This window comes from Lissotriton helveticus, chromosome 1_1, assembly GCF_964261635.1.
Source record: "Lissotriton helveticus chromosome 1_1, aLisHel1.1, whole genome shotgun sequence".
In the NCBI taxonomy this organism is placed as follows: Eukaryota; Metazoa; Chordata; class Amphibia; order Caudata; family Salamandridae; genus Lissotriton; species Lissotriton helveticus.
This window is the reverse complement of record NC_136057.1, coordinates 910,820,418-910,833,484: the sequence shown is the minus strand read 5'-3', so window position 1 is coordinate 910,833,484 and position 13,067 is coordinate 910,820,418. Positions and strand designations below refer to the sequence as shown.

General features: G+C 41.8%; 1 protein-coding gene across 3 annotated transcripts in view; it reads right to left on the bottom strand.

The window, feature by feature from the left end:
* Window positions 1-499: 499 nt before the first annotated feature.
* Window positions 500-13,067, bottom strand: part of TBK1 (TANK binding kinase 1) — a 428,747-nt gene continuing 416,179 nt past the window's right edge. For all 3 annotated transcript variants that reach the window (XM_078676127.1, XM_078676137.1, XM_078676146.1), the window contains exon 21: window positions 500-1,984. In XM_078676127.1, the coding sequence (XP_078532253.1) occupies window positions 1,933-1,984 (52 nt within the window). In that variant the 3' untranslated portion in view covers window positions 500-1,932. The remainder of the gene's footprint in view (window positions 1,985-13,067) is intronic.

The following is a 13,067-nucleotide window of genomic DNA, read 5'->3' as shown; positions in this document are numbered from 1 at the left end:
TAACATCCTTTATCGTCAAGCCCTTTTTTTTAAGGTCATAATATCCAATTACCAAGAAATACATCTATGGAACCATTGAGAATACAAGTGTTTTTGCTGAATGAAAAGGAATGATCTTATAATCCTACAGGAGTAAATAGACATATGTCCTAGCATTCAGAACTTGGTGTTAGCATCAAATTCAGCAGGCTCAAAGAGCAAAGGAATCGTGTGGCAGGACCTGTAGAGCACTTATTAGGCTACACAAAAATAGATATCTTCATTTCTCTCTAAGTCGGATTCCAATTTTTGATACACCTTCCTTTCATGGTATGTAATGTGGAAGGATATTGAAATAGAGCACCTGCAGCAGATTTGTTACGCAGGGGGACAGACGGACCTCTTCTTTCAATGGAGGCAGTTCATAAAATCAAGGAGCCACCACTTAAAATGATAGTTTAAACAAGTTAAAAATAAGACAGATGGTAAGACTGTTATATTGGCCAAGGATAAAAGAAACTGACACTAAAGAATAACAATTTATTTTTTAAAGAGGTGCACATGACTTCTTTGGTCCGTGCATGTATACAATACACAGAATCATTAACTATTCTATACAGAAGTGCAAAATACTTAGCCCTCAAAGGTGCTAGTAACGTTTGAGGGGAAAGGCAAAGTCAAAAATATAATTTATTTGCCTTCAATTTCTATTAAGTACAGGTGGGGACTTTCTGTCTTGAGGCAATGAAGTGTAAGTAAACGTTGCTATGACTCATGATAAAAACAAACATTTTGCATTATGTTCCTCTGGTACATTGTGTTTTTACTTCAGATTGACAGATTCAGATATTGGTTTGTTAACAAGGCTTCTGTTTTAATTTTCTCACATGGCATTTATCTTGTTTCCATTTTTCCCACTCGCCTTCTAAAAAGATTTCAATACGTATTGGAAATCCGTAAAACCTTTGAGCCAAACTGCGAAAAACAAGTATTTTATGAATGAAGTAAGACCCATCTGGCTGTGTGTCGTTTATCTTATTTCACAGACCCGGTTTTACAATTAGCGAGTGGGCTATAAGCAAAGAACATACCTAAAATAAAATCTCGACACAAATTTATTAAAATATGATAAGACAATGTTTCATATATTTCCACGTTTTTGAATGTCTTAAATGTTGGCACATCAAGTTTTTGGAGTTTCCTTATGTTTGTTTTTTTGTTTATTTCTTTTTCATTATTTCATTATTTAAACTTTTCTTCTCCTCTGCTGGTCCTAGACTGAATGAACGCAATAGGAGAGCCAATATTGCATCTTTCTAAATTGATGAAAACACAGCAATATTCATTCAGCCGAGGGATTTATGTTCTGCTCTGGTGCGTTTTTTATATACAATAAGGGAGTCATGACTTTGGCAACACCAAAAATAGTTGATATCAAAGGAGGTCAAACATTTTAAGGATGTGACTATTTAAAGCCATAATGTTAGAAATCAAACATATCCAACTGGAAAGGTGGAACTCTGAGATATACTGAGCTGGATGGAAAATAAAAAGAATAAACTAAATCTTCTCACAGGAATAACCTAGTCAATTTTTTATAGTACACACCTGACTCTATACTATTCCCAGGTCTCCAAACGGCATTGCATGTTTCTTTCAAGTTCACGTTTCTTTTCAACGGTTATACATATGTGAAAACAACAACATTTTATAGACATTTCAGACTCTGAGGATCACACAGATAAGAAATGCCATAGACGAGTTAGACAAAAGCTTTTGAGGGGAAACAATAATTTGGAATATATTTACAATAATGTTTACAGTACATTACAATTTTCGCCTTGTGTTCAGTTACATGAAAAGTGCAATGTCAGGCGAGGGGTTTGGCCCCAAAAAACATTTCACTAATGTGAGTTGTTTCAATACATCGATAAAAGTCTGATAATTTGCAGGTTAAACGCAATCCACATTCCGCAGGCCGCCGTCCATGGTTAAAGAGCCGAACCTATAGGTAAACAGAAAATACCATGAGATTACTTTGTTCAGATGTGCTAATTCAATTGCAAATCATTTCTGTAAACATTTTCTCCTTTTTCTCTTCCAATACCACAAGTACTGTGTTATGCATGTTTGAAAAGAAATTACTTACCTGTCATTTAGGCCCGCTTATATTCACACCAAACAGCTGACCTGGTTAGAAATGTAATGCCATGTTTTGCATCTCAGCTTTCCAGAAAGGTATAGGTTTTATCTTTCCACGAAACGAGCAAAACTGCATAAACACTCCAAACAAGTTACTTTAAGAAGGGCTTTCAGAGATCCAAGGGAAACAGAGAGGTACAGAGAACCATAGACATATGTGAGCCAAAGGTCCAACATAGGTTTAGAAATGGACGCTTAGCTTAAAATGTTAGATGTGTTTTTTTTGTTTTCTGATTTTTAGGCCTGCCAGTATATGTATGGCTTTCAGCCAGCCCTCTTCGTCCATTTGTCATTTATTGTGTCATTCACATTCCCTCCCTCCCCCCCCCCAAACTAAAGGAGAGCACAGTGTAATTGGTCAGCCCTCTTCAGCCACTGGCTAACTTCATGGTGAGTGACTGCATTTTGCCCTTTCACAGGAAGCAAAGTCACATGTAAAGTAGTTCCCTTCTGTACCAGTAGGTACTACGGCAATTTGTTCTTTGACCCCAAAAATATCTTTGCTTTTAGCCAATGATTTTTATATTATCCAGGGCCCAGCAGTTCGTTAAAAAAAAACATGACACACTAAAGCAAGCACTGACAAAGCCAAAAGGCTGGCATCCAGACCGACCTATTGACTTTGGCAATGCATATTCTGGTCACTGCATGTGATAATGTTGGTTTAATTATCATCATAATAATTGCACATTTTCTAACGACACAGTTTCTTTAAATAAATAGCTTTAACTATTAAATAGGCATAATTATTTGTAGTGGCAACCTAGGGGGCAGATGGGACTTCTACTTGTTCCCCATTACCAAAGCTATCAATGTGTCAAGAAGTAACACAGAAAAAAAATAAACTTTGTTTGTCCATCTATCTTTTAATGCAAAGCAGAGTTTGTCTGAGGCAGCATACGAGCATACATGTTTGCTTAAAATGTTTATGTGTATATCTGTGTTTCTATATATGCATACACACCTGTACAAAGTCAGATTTAAACATTGTAAGCAGTGTGTGTTTGTGTATTTGTTTTTCTCACACAAAAAAACAAAGATTAAAGTGACAGTTATAGTTAGGTATTCAAAACCTTTGATTGTCAATGAAAAACGAAAATTAAAGGGGCGTTATAGTTAGGTGTAAATGTCAGTTAAAACATACCATTTTAAATGAGCAAAACCAATAAAATTCACAAGTTATAGTTATTTCAAGTAACTATAATTCTAGCCCTAAAGTAAGTATAATTCACACCTCCGCTACTCACAGTGTTGTAATTATGTAGTTTCAGATGTTGCAGAGATATTATTGTGATGTATTCCTATAGGTACTGTATCGATTCCCCTATTCCTGACCCTGGTCTGGTTAATAATTAACTAGCAGCCATCTAACGGTGCAAAAAACGTTATCTGATTAAGCCACACCACGGCACAGAAGCGCGTTATCTGATTAGGTCATAACGCATGCCATCTAATTAGAGAAGCGATATTCCTCCAGCCCCTGATAAGGCATACGGAGTTCTCAAAACAAATCAAACCTACAGCGACCTGGGAAATTCCCATAGCCATTGTTTTGATTTCACAGAGAACTTCAGCAAAAGAATGTGTGAACGAGCCCGTTCATATGACATCCTTATTGACGTATATATGTCCATCCTTACGTCAATCTCGGCACCTTTCAGGTATAAATATTACCGACATTGCCTTAAGCAAACACATGCGGTGGTGACGAGATCGGAGCAGCGAGACGTGCCGAGGAGCCCAGCAGAGAGCGAAGCCCACAGGCGCTGCCCCGCCTTCCTGACGCGCTGAGAACGAGACGCTGCCTTTCTCCTGCTGAGAAATCCAGCTCCGGCGCTTCCAAGCAGCCCTCGCAGGCAGCTGGAATATCAAGACCTAGGATAAGAGATACCAGCCCTCCATCATTCTAGATCTCAGGTACAGAACTGAATAACCCCTTGCAGAGAATTCTCGAATCAGTCCCTTGGCAAACAAACTTAACTTAAACTGCTACTTATCTACTCCCGCCCACGTATTAGGCTTAGGTCAGGTACACTGGGGTAGGCGTGGTTAGAAGCACCAGTTGAGTATGATTAGTCAAATGTATATATGTATGTATCTATTTTATCCATTTTAAAGTATCATATGGCTTAGAAACCATACCAATGCTTTTACGGTATTATTTTATAATTCTGTCTTTACTGTATGCACTTTACTTAACTAGAAGTATTACAATAATAGCGATTCATTTCTCTTGTATGAGAAAGGAGACTGATCAATAAATAACATCTTTTATTGAACACCCAGTCTCTTCCTTTTCTCTACAATCTGGTGAAACTAAGAATGCACTGAACTGACTGAGTAAAATAAGTTGTCTATTGTTTTCACACGACTCTAGAGATACACTCTTGATTAGGGGAGAGCAAAGTTGTCATGTTCTATGGTTGTCAGAAACTAAATCCCTTCTTGTCTATCCAGGGAGGTTAAAATCCTCCTTGCCTATTCGAGAAAGTTTCTAGTGAACTCTGAGCTAGCTGGCACACACATAACTTTAAGTCTAATATCGTCGGTAGAAGACCTAGTTAACCTCTGCCCTAGGTCTATACTATTGAAGATATTATTCCAATGCGCAGAGCCTATTGGGATAATAGGAATTACACTACATGGCGCCCAACCGTTTGGATAGGCGATAAAACTAACGCAAGACATTAGAGTAACTCAGTCGTGCTTTTTCACACAGAACCCCTTTTTTTCCCATAATAGTCCAAAGACGTCTGGAGTGGGTGAAAGGTCATATCCGCCAAACCTCGCAGGAGGAGACTCCTATGTATGGTTCTTGGTTAATTCAACGTTGAAGGATACACTGTTCCAAAATATTGTGCATCTAGTCTTTGTTTCCATAGAAACCTGATCTGCAAACAAACAGAATAACCTTCCTGTCAGTAAAATGACAGAAAGTGAAGAAGAAAGGGAGACAGTTAGACTAGCAGCTGAACTCCTAGTAGCAGACAATACTCTTCTGGAAAATGACCCAGATGCAATACTCATCCCGGTCAACATAAGGAAATCTATAACCCTAAAACTTATTGAAAATGGACTGACACCAAGAGGTGGTACAGTCATATTCGTAATTGAGGCACACGAATATCCGCAGACAGAGGTATTCTATTCATGGATAAACTTTCCAGCAGCAAACGCTGTAACAAAGGACTTCCACTATTACAAAATAGAGGAACCTCCTAGTGAGTACACTCCTTTTGAGGAAGTGGAAATACCACTCAAATTCCAAGAGCACCTGCTCTTGTTTCATGGCGCCCTAAAACATAATAATCACATCACCAGGCTCGGTCCACTAGGTAGACCAGGAGCAACGTGGCCGGTCCTAGCCGGATATACACCACATCCAGACATTGAAGAAATGCCTGCACCAGAGCTTTTAGCACAGCTAAAACAATTAATAAAAATACATAGACAATTAGTCCAATATGTAATGCGGACTTCAACAATCCAACCAGCAATTAAAATTCCACAGCTGACCAATCATCAGGGGAACACAAATAAAATTACACCTCAGAACATACAGTCCTGTCTAGGTAAAGTACCCGCAAAACGGGACAAAATTCCTTTCTGGCTAGCACAAAAAATCACTCAAATAGAGGCGGTGTTTCCAGATACCACCCCTGTTGAGAAACATAGGATTCTGACTATCTGTCTCCCAATGGGAATCGCACCACATGTGGAGGACTGTGACACTTGGGGAACAGTCTTTGCCTCCATTTACACAAAAACACATGGTGTACCATCCATGTCAGTAATACCAGATGTGCTAAAACAGATTCAAGATGAATATGGTCCAGAACCCGCTTTAACTCTCGGTATGAAACTACTGAAAGACTTCAAGCAGGTCTCTGCAATATTATTAGCCAACATAAAGGGAGAAGCAGCAAATGTGGCGATTCGCCAGAGGTTAAAAGAGACAAATATAGCAGACCAACCATCTGAAATTGCCAGAATCATAGAAAAATCCTATGAAGAACTAGGAAGAGATAGTTTGGGTGGAATACCAGTGAAACCTCAACTAGTTGAAAGTCCTGAAAAGGTATTTATAAAAAATAATTTAAACACTCAAAAAAAGAGCTGGGATGGAAATAAACAATCCAATCCTAAAGAAAAAAGATTCCAGTCCAGAGGAAGGTCTCCTCGGCGGAGAGAAAGATCTCCTGATCAAGGATGCAAGTCTCCCCAAAGGGAGCCCTCTGTGAAAAAATACAACCTTAGAAATAGGGATAATATAAAAAAACCTGATAGATATCAAGATATTGATACACGTCCCTCTCAATCTTTTCAGACTTCCTCGCAGAAATCGGAAAGAAAAGGACGATCAGAACACAGGGAAGAGCACGTCAAGTCCAAAGACAAAGAACCTGCTCATCAGAATAAAAAATTACAATTTCCAAAAAAGAAGGTAGCCAGTATTAAAGTAATTAACAATGCCGAGAATACTGAGGACACAGCTGAACAAGCATTTGCAATGCAATAGGTCTCGGGTTAATTAAGTTTGAGCTATTGGCATTGCTAAATATTGCAACACCAACTGCAACAAAAGCTATTGGTGTTGCATTATTTAGCTATGCCAATTGCTCAAACTTTAATAATGCGACACCTATTGCATTGCAAATGCATGTTTTCCTGGTTGCGATTAATACATGCGCCTAATTATGCACACTATGAACACATCCTAACATTATTAACTGAGGCGAAGGGTGATATTTGAACACAGCAAACAACAACTCGCACTCCGTGAGAAGGACTGCACTTCCATGTGCAGCACAGAAAACATTTCAGACTAATGTGAATGTAATGCTTAGTGGGCTTACTGTCTGCTACAAACCCCTTCAAACACGTGCTTGGAGAGTGTTTAAGGGAGCGGAACAAGAGCCAATTTGCATAAAGCCAAAACGAGGTGCCCAATTGCCCTGCAACCAGTAGTTGAGACAATAAAGGGCAGGGACTAGCAAGGATGCCACAAAGTGATTGGACCCCAATTAGTTACACCCAGTATGTTCCTGGAACTGAGGGGGCATCCAGAGAAAGCATCCTACTTGGGAGCGAGCATGGAGCGGTCCTTGCTGCAGAGGGTCTGTTAAAACGGATTCCTGGCAGGAAGCACTTCATTCTTCGTGCCTGCGTCGGTGTGGTAGTGACTGTAGCTCCTGTGGTGATTGTGCGACGCAATCGATGCTGCAGGTGCCTGCATCGGCCTGGGCTCCGTCTGCTGTGGTAACAGTGTTGGCGCGATCAAAGCTACATCTGCTCTGAATGAAAGTCAACGTTATTCACCAACATTGAAAAAGGGAAGCCCCTGCGTACAAGGTAACTTGCCAAACACAGGGATCCGTGCTGGGGAACACGGTGCTCGCTCTCATTAAAAGGGAGGAATAATTACTTTTAAAACATGGCAATTAATGCCTCGAGCCCGGGAGTGGGGGGGCGGGGATTGAACGTGCCACTCAAAAAACATTACAAAGACGGGAAACCGTTACCAATAGCTTTTATGTAAAGATACACTCACACACCATGGCAGAGAAAAGTGGCAGCAGCAGCACCTCATCCACGCCTTGCCTGTCAGCCTCAGACACTCTGAGGGCGGTGTGAAGCCCCAGTCTGTGTCATTCATTAAGAATCCAAGTTTCGCTCATTTAAAACGTACAGCAGGGTGACAGTGGTCGGGTTCAGATTAGTGCGAGGCTGTCACACTGGATCTGAAGTGAACCAACCTTAAAAAGAGAAAAGTAAACAGCTGCCCCCACAGTAACCGTCAGTGTTGTCCATGCAAACCTCTGATAGGATACTCTTGCAAATGGTATGTTTCTGTCACCAAAACTTGAAATACATGGGTTCCAAGTAATTTAAGAGAAGCATGCACTCGCATGGACATGCCAGTGATGTCTGATTGTGAGGGTCAGATTTAAGATCTCAGTTGTACTCCACGGTTCTCGGGGAAAGTAAGTGTGAACGAGTTCTTGTTATCCAGGGAAGCATTTTCAGACATTACCTATTTCCATATGAACACCTTCAGCATTTCAAAGATTATTTCAAGTCTACAAACATTTTAATGACCTTCTTGAACATTGTTGTTCTAAGACGTCCCCGTCACAGCTCTTGGATTGATAAAGTCCCTTGTGGTAAAGGGTTTAACATCGTGTTTGTCATGACAGGTGTGCTCCAGGCCAGGAATGCCTGGACCACCCTTCCTTACCGGGCCGCTGCTAGGCCATACTGCATAATGATGCATAGGCCTGGTGCATCACACCCCCCTGTATGCGGTTGAAACAGGACTTATTCACTGCAACGAGTTACTCGAGAAACGCCACACAATCTGGCTCAGAAGAATAGTGAATTACTCCTTGGTCTTCCATGCACCAAACCCAGGGCACCTGCATGTGCAAACGAGGGCCTAAGCGCAGAAACCAGTGTGCCCTTCCAGTCTGTCCTGAGGCAAACAGCTGAATGAAGTGTGTTAATGCTCAGCTCCCAACAATGGCTTTTCTGACATACCTGAGGTACTTACAAACACCATTGGCCTACAAGTAAAGCAATGCATTAAGAATAAAAGAAGAAATATATAAGTTAACACCTCATCACTTGGAGTTTCCAGACACTTTTGCAGAACTAAGTTTCATCAATATAATCAAACATCCCTTCCTGGGTGGAGAATGTGCGGCTCTTCAATCTATTGAATGTTGTATATATGACCACAACCCAAAATCAACCTGCGTGGTCTCTTTCAAAAAGTACACACTACACAGTGGAGGGGCCTGGAAAGAAGGTGCGTGTGCAGCCACCTCTAGCATGCAATGTTTACCTAGCAAAATACCGAGCACCAACTGAAACAGAAGAGGAGGGAACATGCCTTTTGATCGTAAAAGGAGCCCTAACACGCACTCTTATTTACAATCCCCGTTACCCAAAGTACACACTAAAAGCCCGTTCCCTACTGCCATTGGCTTTTGGAGTGTAAAATACCCATTGCCGTTTGCCGGAATGCCAACCATAGTGTCCTGTGGTATACTCTGCTTCTTGGTACTGCCATACAGCGATTTCACGTTAAGAACACAATCCACAAAATATAAGGTGGGGAACTAAAAAAACCCTGCTGCCAATGATACCGCAGAGATGCCGGAATTTGGCTTCACTCTTCCTCCCGCTGCCTACCCAAAATGACCAAACCTCCTCCCGCCCTGCAGAGACATCAGGAAAAGGCTATTAGCAACAGTTTGCCTCCAACAGACATTGGCGACGAAAACGAGCTGTTTCCATAATTGTTGCATTTAAACCATGCCCTGCCAATCTCGGTCCTTCCACTAAAAGCACAGCTGGAGTGACTGTCCTAAAATGATCGAAGCCGCAGACCCAGCCCTCTCCCCACGCTGCCCACGTGCCCCACGCTGCCCGGTGGCCGGCCCACGGACACACGCCTCCTGCCGGAGGAACACTTTATTAATATAAATATGTTGCTAAAACAGCACGGGCAAAGGGTTGCTCTAAAGGAGCTACTTAAAGAAATAGAAAGAAAAATGGTTGAAATAGGGCGGTAATTGGTTCAATGGTTTGGGAAAAAACATTTACTTTTGTCAGGACGCTGCCAGTAGGAAGGAAGGGCAGGGGGCCTTGCTCCTTGATACCTCAAACCATTACATTTAAGGAAGACATATCCCCAAACAGAGTAGGTAGCAAAATGCAAACAACAAACATGGATTAGACTCGTGGTTCTTCAAGAGGAAATGCAGTGAAAATAAAGAGTGAAATCACCCCGCAGCAGCCTCACCTTGCCATGCCTGCTAATTCGATGGGTTGACAGCGATGCTTACTGCGCGGCCTCACATTTTAGCACAGACTACTCTTTGTGGCTCGGTGCCTGTGCGCCCTTCTCCCGACTGCCTCCCGAGCCTGCAGGGCGAACCCATGGCCGCAGGGACAGCGATGCACTGGAGAACAGAGCTGTGTGCTGCTCCCCGAGCTTGCGTGGGCTGCAGCCGCTCGGAATCAATGCTCACACATCACACCGCATTAAAAGGGAGGAATAATTACTTTTAAAACATGGCAATTAATGCCTCGAGCCCGGGAGTGGGGGGGCGGGTGGGGGGCGGGGATTGAACGTGCCACTCAAAAAACATTACAAAGACGGGAAACCGTTACCAATAGCTTTTATGTAAAGATACACTCACACACCATGGCAGAGAAAAGTGGCAGCAGCAGCACCTCATCCACGCCTTGCCTGTCAGCCTCAGACACTCTGAGGGCGGTGTGAAGCCCCAGTCTGTGTCGGACTGCAGCGCAGGGTAATCTGGCTCCGACTTCCGGTTTGGCCGGCAATGCTTCCGGGTCGCCGCAGGCAGCGCGGCGGCCCGCCCTGCACGGGGAAGGGAGGCAGCTTTCGAGGAGGACAGCACCTGGCCGCGAGCGCGTTCTCGTGAGCGTGGCCTTAACAAATCGGCGCGCGCGGCCAGTGCTGTCCTCCTGGGAAGCTGAGCCGTTAACAATAAGGTCTCTGGCGAGAGCGAGCTTCGCTCGCTTCTAGCCGAGACCTAAAAACGGAGAATGGGCTCAGACAATGCTAGACAGCGCAGCAGAAGTGAGCATAGCTCGCAAAGTCCTTATGAATCATCTGGAGACAGTGGACACGAATGAATACATTCAGGTGGAAACTGCAGATACCAGAGTTAGCAAACCTCATAAAATATATGAAATAACATTGCGTATAGAAGGGGATAAGACTAGAAAAATAAGGGGTCTATTTTGGGATAATCTCTCCAAGGGCTATGACATCCTTCTAGCTGAACGAGACTGGCCTCCAGAGTTTGCCAGGGAGTGCCCACATGGCGAAGAAATAATTATGCCTGCCTTCTCAAACCATATTCCAATTCATAAAAAATATACACTTGCAAGAAAGTGGGCAGTAGCTCAAGCCCCTGCCTTATATAAAAACCATGTGGGATGGGATGAGGACTCTCCTCCTCACAAAATCCAGTTAAAATCACAACCTACTGCACAGAGGCAGTACCCGATTAAGCAAGAAGCTAAAAAAAAGGTAAAAAGGAGAACCGAGTTGTATCCATCGACCTGGTTAAACCACAATCATGTGGCCGATAACAAACAGTAGGCCAAGTGGACTCCCAAGAAGTAGCAGAACACCAATGTTTGCTACGAATACAGAGGCTCAAACTGGAAGACTGATCACATTTGGAAAAACTACAGTGAATCAACAAGGACTATGCAACAAAGCAATGGAACTTGAACCTCTTAAAACCCAAATTAAAACTTTTCATCAAGAAACAACAACCTATGATGATGTAACTGCAGACTTTGCTAATGAAACAAAGCAAAATCCAACAACAATTGGAACAATTGACAGAACAGCATCCGGCTACTTCATCAACTTCGATGATTCATCTGAAGACCTGAGTGAAGCAAAGAAACAGCCATCAACAAAAACTTTTAAAGACAAAGCTAAGGAACTTTTTCAACAGCTGAAAGAAACCTATCTGATTTCTCCATGGATTGAGTTTTGGGTGGCCTTCGGTGCATTTATCCTCATTCTTTGGCTCATCATGGTACTATGCTTGGGACATTTCATTGAAGGAAAATATGCTAAAATGGACACAGCAAGCCAGAAAATCAACTTGGTCCTTAAACCACACACATCTTCACACATCGAGAAAAGAGAACTTTCTTCAGGGAACTTCACAGCCAATCCTATACCAGGCGGTGTAGCATGGGACAAAACTGATTATGAAATCTATGGTCCGGTTGAAATCCTGAAGTATCCACACCAATTCAAGATCTCATTGAGTGACTTTGTAAAACCGAGCTCATTTGCTGATGATTGGGACTTTGAAAGTATTAATGATATGATGTCTGTACTTGTGATATCTGCTAAATTTACAGAACATGATTATTTGCAGGGTTCGTCTAATTATGATCAGATGTTCTGCTATAACCACTATGGTAACCATTATCTACATAAATCTGCTCAACCTAGAAATGTTTTAAATTATAACCAATGGGAACATTGTGCTACTCCTCCAAAAGACAGCTCAAAAACATTTTATGATAAATATTCATACTTTTCAGGGTTTAACACAAGTAATGCAGAAACATTTTATTTCAAATTGTCAAATAAGACAGGTATGAAGACCATGCTTACAAACACAAAATTGATATATTCCGATTCATTCTTTGAACAAATGAATACATTTGGGTTTGATTTCTGGAACAATAATATTGAAGCAAAAACTGTTTGGGGTACAAGAGATTGGCAAGTACAAGGTATAGAATCATTGTTTAGAGCCTGCATGATCCCAGAACAAATTATATTCTTGAATGACACTATTCAACAAACTACCTGTCTTGGCTTAGCCAAAATCAAAGATTTGAACAAACCGTCTATTCCAAAGCCAACAATGAACAGTAATAGCTCTATAGATGATGAGATAGACGTAAACCATATATTAAACCAAAACAGAACACATCTTGAATGGAAAAAATGGTTGATCTGGCCCACAGATACAAATAACTGTCAAGACAGATTCCTGAACAAAAAACAGGGGTTCACATTGACTAGGCCAGACCCTAGATATTCCCAAAGACAACATCCAGGGATAGTAACCACCTACAGCGTGGGCAAGCTCTGCCTTCAATGGCTACAAACGTCCACACTGGCTGAAATTAAGCAACACCTAACTTTACTTACAGAAGGTGCTGACTTGCGTGATTTCATATTGGGACCACGCAAACAGCGTCAAAAACGTTTCATAGCGGCCTCTATATATGCAGCTTATAACGAAGTTTGGAAAGTAACTCAAATTGAGACAGCAGAAAAAATATGGGAAATTGACCGTATTAAT